This window comes from Gopherus flavomarginatus, chromosome 1, assembly GCF_025201925.1.
Source record: "Gopherus flavomarginatus isolate rGopFla2 chromosome 1, rGopFla2.mat.asm, whole genome shotgun sequence".
In the NCBI taxonomy this organism is placed as follows: Eukaryota; Metazoa; Chordata; order Testudines; family Testudinidae; genus Gopherus; species Gopherus flavomarginatus.
The window spans coordinates 96,562,074-96,576,648 of NC_066617.1; the positions used below are offsets into that span (position 1 = coordinate 96,562,074).

The window sequence follows — 14,575 nt, forward strand, 5'->3', positions numbered from 1 at the left end:
CTTAAATTCAGCTTAATGATGGTTTTTAAGAAGCATTTTAAGGCTTGCCCTGTGACCTGAAGCTCTGGGTCCTGGTTTCCGTTGCTAGAATATAGGAGTCTCCAGTGAGATGCCATCTTCTGCTGGAGTCTGTGTAAGGATCCCAGGCTCCGCTGGGATCTATTTCCCTGAACCAGAGCACCAAAGCCCCACAAATCCCAGCAGCTCAGCAACAGATTTCAGGAAGACCTAACAGATCCGCAGCCTGTCTCCAACCCCTGCATCGTTCAGCAAGGTCACTGCTAACACGCACCACGCCGGGCAGCTCAGTTCCAGACACTAAGCCTTGCCAAACAACCCCCTGCTTGCCAAAGAGCCCACAGCACAAAAGAATGCTACAGGTCCCTCTCCCAACAGGGAGCCTGTTCCCACACCAACCTTGTTTGCCGCTCTGGGGGGTGCGTCGCCTCAAGCTGTGCTCCAGCAGCTGGTGAGTGCGGGTGGGGCTGGCGCCTGCCATCAAGCGCACAGTAGCCTCGTGCAGGAATACCTGGGGGAGGAGAGCAGAAGGCAATGATGGGCAGCCGCACACTGGGAAGATCCTATGTCCATATTGCATATCCCATGCTGCCGGCACGTGAGACAGAGCTCCCAGCTCACAAGCAGGGACATGGTTTCCCCTTGCGCCTCGCCTCTGGCACTCCCTACTGAGTGGTCCCAAAATGGGGACAAGAAAGGAGTGAGAAGCAAAGCTGTTTCCTTGCCCTCCTGTACCGTGGCAATGTAGGGGCTGGGTGGAAGAGGCTGGCATCAGCAACACAGGAACCAGGGCAGAAAATGGAAGAGGTGTGGCCCCAGCCCTAGGGTTCCTTATCTCAGAGAACAGGTCTGATGTCCCCGGAATAGAGTTGGCCATGAGAACCAGGCCAGTGGGGTCAGTTGTTTAACACACACTGTTTACACACATTTAGAACCAGACAGGATAAAGCTCTGTAGGTTAGACCATAAGGTGTAACCCTGCACTGACAAGAGACGTGGAGTGGGAAGAGAGAGGACCCCGGATGAGACACGAGGGTTCGCCCCGTACTTCTCAGTCACTGTTTAGCACACGGGTAAAACGGAGTCCCACATTGCACACTCTTCCCACATCCGGCTCCCCAGTGGCCCAGCCTGAGCTGGGAGATCACAGGGATTATAGATGAAAGAAACCCCAGGCCTTCACCTCCATCCCTTCCACATGGTGCACACATCCCCTCAGGACACTACAGGACTGTGTTCACAGGATGCTCCCTGGTGCTTTGTCCAATCAGTGAAAAGCATCCAAATGACAGAATCCAAATCCTCCATTTAGCCACAGAGCAGGAGCAACATGGACAGACAGGGCATGGTTCCCTGTCCTACCCTCTACCAATAGCCTCAATCCTAACTTGCAGTCACCTCTAGGGACAGGAGGGGTAGCCTCTCCTTGGCAATCTCAGCAGTCTATACCACAAAGGAGGTCAATTAACTAATAGAGACACTTGCCCATTGGGAACAGGACTGATATTGCCAGTTCCCCACCCAGCCGGAGGGGAGTGGCTCTCACCCACTAAGTGCCTGGGGAGAGACTGAATGCTCTTGGAGATGTGAGAACTCCACGCGCTATCTCCAGCCCCGGGCCATTCTGTCCTCTTCTGCACTTCAGATTTACAAACTCAAGTGACGAAGCTTCTTTGGGGCGACTATTTGGAAGTGTGGTGCTGTGCAGAGCAGGCTGAAAACAAGCACTGCTTGCTCTGTAAGACTGAGGGGAAGGCAGATGAGGATGAGGAAAGAGGCAGGACTTTACCTTGCGATAAGCGGGCCTGAAGCCATGGGCCAGTTTGCGCAAGCTGCCAAGGTCTCGCTGGAAACCCGTCAGCTCAGAGGCCGAGGCGTGGTAGGTCTCACCCAGGGCCTGGCTGGAGTTCGCCTGCTTCTGCCACAGTGTGGTGCGGAGTGAGAGCAATAAGTCACAGGTCAGTAGCTGGATCATCTGCAAGGAGCCCCCACAAGAGAGGACGGAGAAGGAAAGTGAGCCAACAGCCTTCCCCTGCAGAGTGGCCAGGATTCTCCATAGCTGGGAGCAGCAGTGCCCTCTAGCTGCAAGCAGGCAGAGTGTCCGACCCACCTGAGCAGAACCACTTTGCTAAATGCCTTGAGCAATTCTGAAGGGGAATTGATTGCTCCCGAAAGGTGCCCAAATCAATGGCTCTGCGGACCAAAGTCCACTCCATTTCAGAACAGGGACAGTGGGACAGGCCCTGCCCAGAAGGGGCCATTTCTAGAGGGCGAGTGCTGCTGACACGGTGTTGTGGTGCTGGCTCAGCAGGAAGTGGCTGGAAAGCTCCAAACACACTGCAGACCAGACACCAAAAATCCAAAATAACCTTTAGTGACTATCAAGCTGAGCTGGATTCAAACCACCAGCCTCGAGGCAAAAGGCTCCACATTTGACCAGTCACCTGGAGTCATCCTGCCCCAGAGAGTTAGTTACCCCCGAGCCAGGCGGGGGTAACCTGAGAGCCTTAAAGTTAGAGACTGCAGGACAGCATGCCTAAAGCAAACAAGCACTTGATGTGCCCTCCTTTAGCACACCACAACCTGCTGTATTGTTACACTGAACCACAGAAAGGAAATTTTGATGAGCACATTTGGCTTGATCCATTAACCACATCAAAACAAAGTGCGCTCCACAGCTGCATAGTGACAAGCTGGCCAGCTTGCAGATGGCTATGGCAGAGCCACCAGCCCACCTCAGAGCTCCATGGTGTCACCACCCTTAAACACACACTAGTTATACACCAAGAAGCTGTTCCAAATGGAATCAGCAGCACCAGTGTCTTCCCTGGCAGTCTTCCCATCCAAGTACTGACCACGCCCTAGCTTACTGAGATCTACCAAGATCCCTGCCAGAGGTAGAAGGCTACAGGCCATAGAGAGCTCTACCGCACATAGAAAATGGAGGCTGTGTCCCCACCCAAGCTCCCTGAATCCCACCCGTTGCTGCTCCCAGGCAGGGGAGATAGGGTGTTATCCTAGTCATCCTTCGGAGGGCCCACCTGTGCTGCAGAAATGGAAAGTGCCTCTGTACTGCACTGCAGAAACATTGCACAAGTACTGCCAGAACATGCAATGCAACTACAATGCACTACAGCTGCCCCCCAGGAATAACAGAGCGGGCCAGAGCAGGAATCAGGAAGGAAGCACAAGCTAGCAGAGGGCACACAGGACCCTTACATTGTTGAGGCCAGTGTTAGAGACACCACTGCTCATGTTAAGGCTGTTCCACAAGTGGCTGCTGGCTCTCTCGCAGTGACCAAAGAAGCTCTGCTGCCCATCTGCCTTCCCCAACAGGGAGGCCTGCATGGCTTTGCATACATGGAAGATCGCTTTCACCAGGGCATTCCTGAAAGACAGACAGGGCAACGCTTTCAAACAGTGCTGTGTCCAGGCCTCTCCAGCAGCTGCTCTAAAGCACCTTCCAGTTCTAATCAAACAAGCCTTTAGTCTCCAAGGACCTTTACTGAACTGACCTTAAGTCCCAAGGGAAATGAGTTCAGTGGTCTCAGCCTTCTCCCCATCCCAACTGGTTCAGATCACAAAAGACACCACATAATCTGGCATAAGAGCACTGCCAACCCAGAGAAGCTGCAGACTGGTACAGACACATATGCAGCACTGGCAGATCCAAGGGCATGGGGGGAACCAATAACAAAGCCTGTGTCTGTACACATGCTAGTAGGGCTTGTCTATACTTTCAGCAGTGCAGCCATAGCACTTAGCAAAGACACTATCTACACTGACAGGAGAGCTGCTCCCATCAGACTAGGTAATCCACCTCCCCGAGACGCGGTAGCAATGTCCACAGAAGCAGCTCTCCATAGCACTGTCTACACCTGAGCAACGTAGTTATACCAACATACATTTGTAGTGTAGACCAAGCCTGAGTTTCTGTCTACAGGAGCCCACGTGCAGCTGGACGAAGGGGCTTTCAGTGATGGGCACTGATGTTCCTTTCAGTGTTACTAGGAAAGGTTTACATGCTTTCCCCTCACACAGGACATCAGCCTAGGGTACTCGAGAGAAAGGACCCAGATGAGGATAACCTTCCCCCACAATTTTTTGTTTAGATAGCCCATACAGGGCTGTTGAGGACAGTCCTGTGGGAATGTCCCCAACTCACTGCCCAGAGATCTGCAACACAGGCACTGATCAACATGACAATGAACACTCCTACGCATTGGATGTTTCCACATCATGCCATTGCATCAGCCGGCACTGAAGCAATCTCCCAGCGTGACACTGCAACTACCTTCGGATGTAGCACCAATAGGGTTAGCCCACAGGACAAGTATCAACACATGCCTGCCCCACAGAACACCTGCTTTCAAATGGGCCATTGATATAGTCATTTCTGGAAAGATATGGTGGTTTGAAAAAGGTAAAAGGCCCACGCACTCTGACATCTCCAGGGATTTGGGCATCCGCTCCACTTCTGTGAAACGTGACCTCACGCCTGCATCGTCCCCTCTGAGCCAACTGATTGCCATGCCGATTGCCGCTGACCACCATCTGCACACCAAATCAGGGCCTATGGAAACAGTAAGACAACACTGCAACCAAGGAAAGCATAAAAACTTGTGCCAAGATCAGACAAGAAGGATAATGCCAGATATTTCTAGTGCCTTCCACCTTGATGAATCCAGAAGAGCTTTAGGGAATGTATGGACAGATGTTATTTCACCCAGCACTGAAATGCAGCTGTTTCTAGGGTGAAATGCTGCAACTTCTTGACAGCACACAACAATGCTACACAACAGACTAGGACAAGAAGTGAACACCACTGTACTCACTCAAAACTGCAAGGGGACTTTTAGGCCTTCAGAACGTAGTTGGCCTAGCCACACTCTCTCCCTTAACCTAGTAAAGAGGGGCATGGGATCTTCAGACGACAAGCTGTGAAGATCTGTTTTCCTCTCTCATCCAAAAAGCAGCTGCCCCAGCAGCACACAGAATGCTTGCGCACTGCGTCCCGCCGACTGAGTGGAGTTTACTGAATCACCTCACTTTGCCTTGAAGGTCTTTCCAGCTTCAGTGACTATCACTAGCCAATCCTGTTCCTGGGGGACAAGAGGCCTGCCCACTGCACTTCTGTCTGTATGCTGCACCCCTGTGCCCTGCGCCCGTTTGCTCATTGACAGCTGGAAGCTCTCGAGGGCAGGAGTGGTCCTTCCGAGGGCTTGGAAAATGCCTAACACATTTTGGGCACTGCAGCAACATACACAGCCATCACAACCCTGGTACCTTCAGGTGGACAGAGTGAAGAGTTTCTATTCCATGGAGCTGAGCTGCTGTAGGTGGAATGCTGCTGAATAGCTCTGTCCCAGCCCACAAGGGGCTGCACATCAGCAGAGGCTGATTCTCTTGTAGTTAATAAACCCAAAGATGAAGCGTGCTTCAGAAGCTGGGCTACCATTAAGACTCCCAGAGATGGAGGGGCTTTGAACATGACACTCACCCAGGGCTGACTTCAGCACAGAACTGCTACTGAAAGGTGGAGTCCCGCTTCCCATTGAGTCCACAAAGGAGTTGACTAATTTCAGGAACTCCAAAGCACTGGAGAATTCGCTGCAAGCACAAGCAAGACAACAACATTCACTAGGCAGCAAGGCATGAGATGCCACATTTGCAGCGTGTGACAATATAACCTGGATGAGCCACATTTATAAGCTCCACTGACCCACTAGGTTAGTGAATTAGAGGGCAGATACAAGAGTTCAAGCTCTGAGTAGTGCTGCTTTACTATGAGCAACCTTCCCCCAGCCTGGAAGAATACGACAGGGTCAAGAGGAAGCCCTGCTGAGTACGTCTACACTGCAGCTGGGCACGTGCCTCCTTGCACAGGTAAATAGACTCATGCTAGCTTGGGCAGTGTGGACATCACCGCTCCAGCAGAGACTGAGACTAGCCACCTGAGCTCAGATCCAGGGCTTGGATTCAGGTGGCTAGCATGAGCGTGCACCAGAGCCGCATCCGCCACACTTCTCTTTTTAGTGCACTAGCTCGAGTGAAGCTAGCCAGCTGCAGTGTAGATAGACCCATCCAGGTTGTGCTGGGCAGAGGAAGGGAGGCCAGGTTTAGGATTCACCCAGAGCAGTGAATTAACCTCTGGTGTAATTGCAGAGATGTTTGCTCTCAGGGTCTGTCTGGACTTGAAGCTGGGAGGGGGGGCAGGGGAGTGTTAAATGTCCAGCTCGAGGACACATAGCCATGCCAGCTCTGATGGAGCAAGAACATGGCATGCAAGGGGTTTCCTACCCTGAGAATGATCCTGACTGAGACCCAGGTGGCTAGCCCCTCCCACCACTGCAGCTCCCATTCTGTTTTTAGCATGCTAGCTCAATCAGAGCCCGTTCAGGTAGCTCTCCTCAAACTGGCAATTACTCTGGCAGATCACTACAGAACTTCACAGATTTGAGAAACATAATTAGAACTGGTCTAGGACAAGGCATGACCGTAGTTCAGTTCTAAACTAGACAGCTCAGAGTATAAAAAGCAACTCTTTGCTTTCCCTCCATTTCATTCGGATATGGAGACAGAAACCAATAACTGCAGCCAAAGCCTGTTCTGCCACTCTCACATCTATATATTTTGGTTTGGTTTACACGGCTGGTAAATGCAACCTAACATTTTTTATTTAGTTATCAAGATACCAACAAACGTTAGGCATGGAGCTGGAGTATGTCATCAGGTCCCTCTCCAAGTGTCTGGGCCCAAAACTGTTATAGCTAAGATTTCTCCTTCAAATTCAAGTGGCCGGGGAGGGGGTTGGCAGATCCTGAGTTCAATCCCTGCTGCTGGTCAGTGGACCCTATTAGCTACAAGTTATTGTCCTCAGGGCTCCTAGTAAATTATGAATGCAGCCCTTGATGCCTCATAGTATTGGGTCCCTGTCATCTAGACAGTAATAACCTAAGCACTGAAACTTACCAGGTCTCCTCCTCCTCCTCCTGCCCCGTGGCCCCTTTCCTGGACTGAGGCTTCATGAGGGAATCCACAGCTCTTTCCAACAGATTCTCACAGAAGGCCTGGTGAACCTGGGCAATGGGATCAGCTGGAAAGAAGAGAACAAGAGTCTTGCTCTTCTTTTATTCACAAACCCAAGCATCTCCAGACACAACAAGACCAGCTGGAGGAGGGAAGCAGACTCCAAGACAGAAACAGTAGGAGCCAGCAAGAGGGATGTTCTTGAGGGACCGGTGCAGGGACTTAAAAGATCCCAAAAATTCCAACTTTTGACATATTCATAGTCACTCTCCACCCCTCTGTTGGTTTGTTCATTATTAGTGATCTAGCTCTGCATAGCCAGCCCACAGATCCCAATCAGAAGTGCCACTTCACCCATGTAAAAGAATAGGTATGATACTGTTCAAGAGAAAGGACCATGGTTTTACCTCTCAGTCACTCAGCCCCACACCTTGAAGGAATGCTGCTCTGTTATGTGACTGGAGAACAAAGCGGACGGTCATGCATTCACGGGTGTCAGACACACAATGGCTCTTACCTGGGTTCCTCGGGGCACAGTACAGACTCTCCTTTGTAGCAGATTTCACTGTCCAGCTCCGTTCCACAAAAAACCTCTGTCCCAGCGGGTGACATAGCCAGCGCAGGGAGTCGGGAATGGCACTCCGCTCTGAGCTACACAGGCTCTGGGCCTTATTTAAGAAATAACCCTGAGGAGAAAGGAGAATGGTGCCAAGAAGAGGGAGAGACACATGCAAACATCATGCATATGGCTCAGTGACCACAAGGGCAAGGTTCATTACAGGCCAGTTCATAAGGTAATTCCAATTCAGTGGAATTGTTGGGTACCACTGTAAAAATCAGGGGCCAGACATACCGGGGGGAAAACAGAGGGGTCTAAACCTCAATGAACAAGCAATTGAATCAGCTGATTGTATACAGTATTACTGTACTATAAAAGCAGAGTAACATCTTTTATGAAAGCAGGTCATGCTGGTGATTAATATTACACAATGTGTCTATTAACACTGTATGAGGAATTATGGATACTCGTGGCTATTATGCTTTGTAGTCTGTGTGTGACCAAACAAAGGGAGAAACCAGTTTTCTCCCAGACAGGAGAAAAGGCAGCTACCTGTCTCCAGTGTAATTTAAGCAGGTGGAAGCAAAACAATGGAAGCCCCACTGACATACAAATCAGCAGGGGGATGGGAAGTGCACAGGAAGGCAATAACATCAGGAAGCCTTATCGCCTTTTGATAACAGAGATAATGAACATTAGGGGTGGGGCGCAAAAAGGCATTTGAGTTATCCATCCCTTGGGCTTCAAGGGCATCAGAGCTCTTGAAAACACAGAACATCGGATCCTTCAAGCAAAGGGGTTGAAGTCTTTGGGAACTGAGTTTAGGTACGGATTGTAACTTGTGGAAGTTAAGTTTTAGTCTTAGAAGCGTATTTTTACTTCTGTTTGCTTGTAGCCCTCTCTTTGTGCCATATACTTGGTAACACTTAAACTCGTGTCCTTTCAGTAAAACAAACTCCAATTTACTTTTACTATAACCCTTTTCAGTGCACTGATTGAAATAAGAGTGTTTGTCAAACCCTAGTTAAATTAATGAGCTGCAGTGTATTGTCTTGCTAAAGGAGCAACGAACTGAAGCTTCTGAGAGCGTTCAGTAAAGGGGGAGATGTCTCTGTGGAACTCAGGAGTTGGGGTTCACTGTTACCGGGAAGGCAAGCTTTGGACTGGCAGAGTCCTGAAGAGTTTGCTGGCAAGGCAGACAAGCTGATGCATCAGGGAGCTGTCACACAGCTTAGCTATAGCAAAGCTCTCACTTGCTGAGGCTGAGAGGAGGTACATAGTAACTCAATTCTGGGAACCCCAGTAGATTGTCACAGGGAGATTGTTTTGGGGAAATTCAGGACTGGAAGGGTGTTGGGGTCACTCTGAAAAAAGTAACCGGCTGGTAAAAGACAGGGTATGTGACCTGCATGCTTGTAGGCTGGCTGTTGTGTCAGGCTGTGAGCCATGGCAGCATAGCACTGAAAGCACCCAGAGCCACAGGGCAGGTGGTGACAACCCCTCACTGGTCTGGGTTGAACCCCGAAGTGTCACAACCTCTAAGACCTAACTATGCACCCTTTGGCTAAACAGTGACTGACTGGAGATACGCAGGCCTTCCCTGCTCAGAGATCTGCTGGGAGGCACTAGGGGGAGAACAGTGGGACTCACTCACCGCCAGGAAGCCCAGCTTGCCTCCGCAGCGGGTTTTCAGGCCAACAGCAGCAGTCAGGTGGATCTCTGCCATCATGCTGGGTGGGATCTTCTCCTCTGCACATTCAGCCAGATTCACAGCGCACAGGGCCATGTGCAAACCTGAGTAGGCTGAGCTGGATGGAAGTTTACCTGTGCCAGGGAGAAAGGAGAAGAATTCACCTCTCCTATATAGTCACCACGTAAAACAGATCCTAGTGCAACTAATAAAATTACCGTGCATCTCACAGCCTGCATCCTACACAGACTGGACCATTTTGGCAGAAAAAGTTTATCGTGTTATAGGCATCATGACCCAGTGCTCTGTGTACAGTGCAGCTGCACCTGAACTTCTCTCCCTGGACTCTGAGCTGCAGCCACAGCTCTGTGCTTTCCCTGCTTCCCCACCCCAGCTGTCCAAGAGTCAAACAGCCATGGAAGGAATGAGATGGAGTCTTGTGCTGCTGCACGCATGATCACTGGAATAGCCAGCTTCCTTTGGGGCCCAGAACTGCACAGGTATTTGAATAGCATGATCAAAAAGGGTGGAGAATTGCTCAGGGTGGTCCAAGCTGGCTTAACTAGTGTTAATGGGATAAAATTGGCACAGGGTAGCTTAGGCTACACATCAGGATGTGTCAGTGGTTTATTAGACTGAATCATTCTACCAAAAGGAAGTGGTGAAAACTCCACTCATCACGTAACAATCCTCAAAGGCTCGTCAATGTGTGTGTACATACATGTAAGCAGAGCTTCAGAGGTGTACACAAGCCTGAGTGTGTTGGTGGTGGTCTCTGCTAATCTACTCCTCCCTCCGTCTCTGATATTAGGGTCTTCTTCCAGCGATTAGCTCGGCACCTGCTTCCACTTCCCCTGCTTAAGTGACATGAGTGAATTTGACCCTCAGGAACCCCACTAACAGCAGTAGCAGCAGCAAAGAATCCTGTGGCACCTTATAGACTAACAGACGTTTTGGAGCATGAGCTTTCGTGGGTGAATACCCACTTCCTCAGATGCATGTAGTGGAAATTTCCAGGGGCAGATATATATATATGCTAGCAAGCAAGCTAGAGATAACGAGGTCAGTTCAATCAGGGAGGATGAGGCCCTGTTCTAGCAGTTGAGGTGTGAAAACCAAGAGAGGAGAAACTGGTTCTGTAGTTGGCAAGCCATTCACAGTCTTTGTTCAAACCTGAGCTGATGGTGTCAAATTTGCAGATGAACTGAAGCTCAGTAGTTTCTCTTTGAAGTCTGGTCCCGAAGTTTTTTTGCTGCAGGATGGCCACCTTAAGGTCTGCAATAGTGTGGCCAGGGAGGTTGAAGTGCTCCCCTACAGGTTTTTGTATATTGCCATTCCTAATGTCTGATTTGTGTCCATTTATCCTTTTCCATAGAGACTGTCCAGTTTGGCCGATGTACATAGCAGAGGGGCATTGCTGCCATATGATGGCGTATATTACATTGGTGGATGTGCAGGTGAATGAACCAGTGATGGTGTGGCTGATCTGGTTAGGTCCTGTGATGGTGTCGCTGGTGTAGATATGTGGGCACAGTTGGCATCAAGGTTTGTTGCATGGATTGGTTCCTGAGCTAGAGTTATTATGGTGCGGTGTGCAGTTACTGGTGAGAATATATTTCAGGTTGTCTGTGGGCAAGGACTGGCTTGCCACCCAAGGCCTGTGAAAGTGTGGGATCATTGTCCAGGATGGGTTGTAGATCCCTGATGATGCGTTGGAGAGGTTTTAGCTGGGGACTGTATGTGATGGCCGGTGGAGTCCTGTTGGTTTCTTTCTTGGGTTTGTCTTGCAGTAGGCGGCTTCTGGGTACACGTCTGGCTCTGTTGATCTGTTTCCTTATTTCCTTGTGCGGGTATTGTAGTTTTGAGAACGCTTGGTGGAGATTTTGTAGGTGTTGGTCTCATCTCAACTGCTAGAACAGGGCCTCATCCTCTCTGATTGAACTGACCTCGTTATCTCTAGCTTGCTTGCTAGCATATATATACCTGCCCCCTGGAAATTTCCACTACATGCATCTGAGGAAGTGGCTATTCACCCACGAAAGCTCATGCTCCAAAACGTCTGTTAGTCTGTAAGGTGCCACAGGATTCTTTGCTGCTTTTACAGATCCAGACTAAGATGGCTACCCCTCTGATACTTGACACCATGCAAGGGACTAACAGCAGTGAACACCGAAGAGATTCAGGTCCGTTCTCAATCTGCTGCTGCATGGGAAAGCTCTGAGAGCTGCAAAGACTCCCAAGCTGTCTTTCTGCAGACAGCATGGCATCGGTCCCTCTGTTCACAACCAGAAGGGCTAGAAACAATGTTTATCATTTCAATGAAAGCTTAGATTCTATAGCAGTTATTGGTAGCCACCTGGGAAGGCCTCTTTTTCAAGCCAAATGTACATGGATCACTTACCACGGAAACCTGCCAGGTGGACTGCATCAGCTGTGTAACAGCATACAGCACTGCCATCCAGCAGTTCAGGGGAGGAGAGTCAGAGAAACCCCAGGGTTTTATTTAAAAGAAAACCAACACATTTTAGGGTGGTGTAACCAACCTGGAATTTGCCCAGGGCACCTACTAAGAGCTTTACTCTTGCAAAATGTGCCACGGGGAATTCTGGAACCCATCCACGGTACAATTACAACTGAGTAAAGCAATGAGGTACTACATGGTTAACCCCCAACTCAGCTCGACACACTTCCATTTTGTGGTGTGGACAGGACCCTATAACAGTGTTCAATCATGCCAACTAAAACCCTGGAGGTGCCTTACAGATCACAGCACCCCAGAGATGATATTATTGCCCCAGGAGAGGTGACGCTTACTGAGACGTTCTTCTGGATGGTGCTGTTCCTTTGTGACATTTCAAGTCAGTCTGTGTGTAACTTGCCCCTTGAGCAAGTACCAGATTTGGGGAGAGCAGGACAAGGAGCCCTGCCAAGGACCCAATGAAAAGGGCAGCTACGAGCATCCTCATTCTGTCAGGGGAAGACAGTTCTGTTGCAACCTCTGCCCTTACCTGTGATGTGGAGCTGATGGAGCTTGTGATATGCCAGAGCTGCATCCCGAGCACTGGTCTTGGCCTCATCCTCAAAACCGGCAGCAGCTTCTCTTGCTCGCTGTCGCTGTGAAGTCCTCTTCAGTAGCCAGCGAACCAGCCCCAGCTTCTGCAGACTGTAGCGGATAACGTTCCAGGACAAGCTGCAGGCCAAGTCCAAGCGGGACGCAGGCAGCGCTCGGCCCAGAACTGACAGGCAGATCTGCAGATTTGATGCAGCAGCTGCAAAATCCCCCTGCAAAAGCATGGTGAATGGTTAAACAAAGACCATTTAAGCTGCTGAACGGGGCTGCATTAACAGCCCTTGAGACCACAAGGTTTATTTACCCTCAGAACACGTACAGTCTGAGCAGAGGCAGCACAAGCTATATCCATGCATCTCCACACCCATTTACACCCTATTCCCCTCCCAAGCCCTGGAGCCCCACCTCCAGGAACCAGGAGAGTTAAGTCTTCATGGCTCAAGCAATCTGACACCTCTCAGCTGAGTGCCAGTGTAGGGACTTGTCTACACTACTAAGTTTTGTCAGCAAAAGTTATGCTGCTGTAATTAAAATTGCATGTCCGCACTAGCTCCTATGTCGGCAGAGTGCATCCATGCTAGCAACTCTTGCATCGTCACAGAGAGAAGTGCACTATGGGTAGCTATCCCACTGTGCAACTGGCCACAGGGTGCTTTGGGAAGGGTTTACAATGCATCATGGGGCAGATACAGCATCACATGATGCAGGTTTCTCAATCGCATTATTCCAGGGAGATCCTAGTAGATTATCAGCCTCTTTTTCAACTGGTGTGTGTGGTGGGAGGGAGAGGAGAGTGGTGTGTCTGGGGGAGGGGAGAGAGCAGGTTGACTGACATATCCTGAGGAAGAGGGAGTGGGATACCCCTCCCCCATGTCAGCCCCCAGCTCTGCTCAGCACAGCACTCTCCCAAAGCAGCCCGCTCTGTCTGCCTGCTTATGGTTCTGCGATTCCCTCAGAGCTCTCCCACAGCCTCTTCAGCCCAGGAGCAGCATCCTGAGCAGTTCTGTGCGCTGAGGAATGTCGTTGCTGCCTAGGACTGAGCGTGAATGAAGACTGAACTCCCCTCTCCCCCACAGAGGCTGCCCTGCAAGGCACGACGCAGGGGCTGTAGATGAGAGATTTACAGCGCTGCTGTCTGTGCCGTACATGTTTAGTTGTTTGATGTCTTGTGTAGACTGGTGTCTTATCTGGCACCAATTCTCTCCTTGTTTTCCACTTCACACTGCCCAGGAAGGTTAACCCTAGAAATGCTGGCATTCTCCCAAGTGCCAGCCATAAGGACCACCAAAGGATTCACTGGAGGAAGGGCAGGATTTGCTCTGCATAGTGAGGAGTTGCTTTACCCTTGCCAAATCCAGGTCAGCCTGCTTGCGATGCCGCCAGAACATCACAGATGAGCGGGAGTGCAGCCGGGTCACTGGCTCCCCATGCACAAGGAGCTTTATACACACACTCAGGACAATTACACCATTCATCAGCCACAGCAGCAAAGTGGGCATCATCCAGCCAAACCAGCCGCCAGCACCTGGCAGAAAGAGAAATACAGAGAAGTCAGCCTGGATAGCACAAGCTCAGCAGGCAACGTCACTGTGACCCCATTTAACACATCCTGAATCTTGGAAAGATTTGATTTTCTTCAACTGACTGTAGTTATTGATTTCTTGACATCTGAACACTGACACAGAAGCTTGCAACGTTAAAATAATCTCATTCCACAAATTAATTAAAAACCCTAAACTTTCCCTTGAGGGGAGGTCAGCGCAAGTGGCTCTAGTGAAGAACTGGGCATCCCAAGATGCTTGATGCCTGAAAGGGACACAGTAAGATATTAGTTAAATGCACAAAGGTAAGCTAGTGCAGCATGACGGCTGCATAATTACAAGTCAGGAAACTGCAGAAGTCACTATAGACTTCCTGGTCCTTGTTAAAAGTGTAATTTAACACATCTGTGTAGGCTGTTGAACACACACCATAAACCACACAGTCTGGGAAGCATGGCCAAGTTAACATTGTGGCAGGAGCCACGATTTCTGCACTGATTTTCACAAACAACTTTATTTGTAAATTATGAAAAATGACCAGAGAAATAGCTCTTTGAACTTCATTAGAAAGTTCACCCTTATAGAAATAGAAAAAAGTGACCTAGTTCAAAACTCCACAGCATCTGTCCTACCAGGTTAGCTTGTGGTGATGGACTGTGTATAGTTAC

The 14,575-nt window shown here is 49.9% G+C and overlaps 1 protein-coding gene across 3 annotated transcripts in view; it reads right to left on the reverse strand.

The window, feature by feature from the left end:
- SREBF2 (sterol regulatory element binding transcription factor 2) overlaps positions 1-14,575 on the reverse strand; it is a 36,630-nt gene that overhangs the window by 3,689 nt on the left and 18,366 nt on the right. For 2 of the 3 annotated variants that reach the window (XM_050953933.1, XM_050953923.1), the window contains exons 9-18: positions 13,710-13,891; positions 12,305-12,578; positions 9,261-9,430; positions 7,565-7,733; positions 6,991-7,114; positions 5,519-5,628; positions 4,459-4,591; positions 3,238-3,406; positions 1,808-1,993; positions 418-529 (exon numbers count right to left, since the gene is read on the reverse strand). In XM_050953933.1, coding sequence (XP_050809890.1) covers positions 418-529; positions 1,808-1,993; positions 3,238-3,406; positions 4,459-4,591; positions 5,519-5,628; positions 6,991-7,114; positions 7,565-7,733; positions 9,261-9,430; positions 12,305-12,578; positions 13,710-13,891 — 1,629 coding nt within the window. Of the gene's footprint in view, positions 1-417; positions 530-1,807; positions 1,994-3,237; positions 3,407-4,458; positions 4,592-5,304; positions 5,424-5,517; positions 5,629-6,990; positions 7,115-7,564; positions 7,734-9,260; positions 9,431-12,304; positions 12,579-13,709; positions 13,892-14,575 lie in introns of all 3 variants that reach the window. The other variant, XM_050953913.1, reaches the window with a different exon arrangement.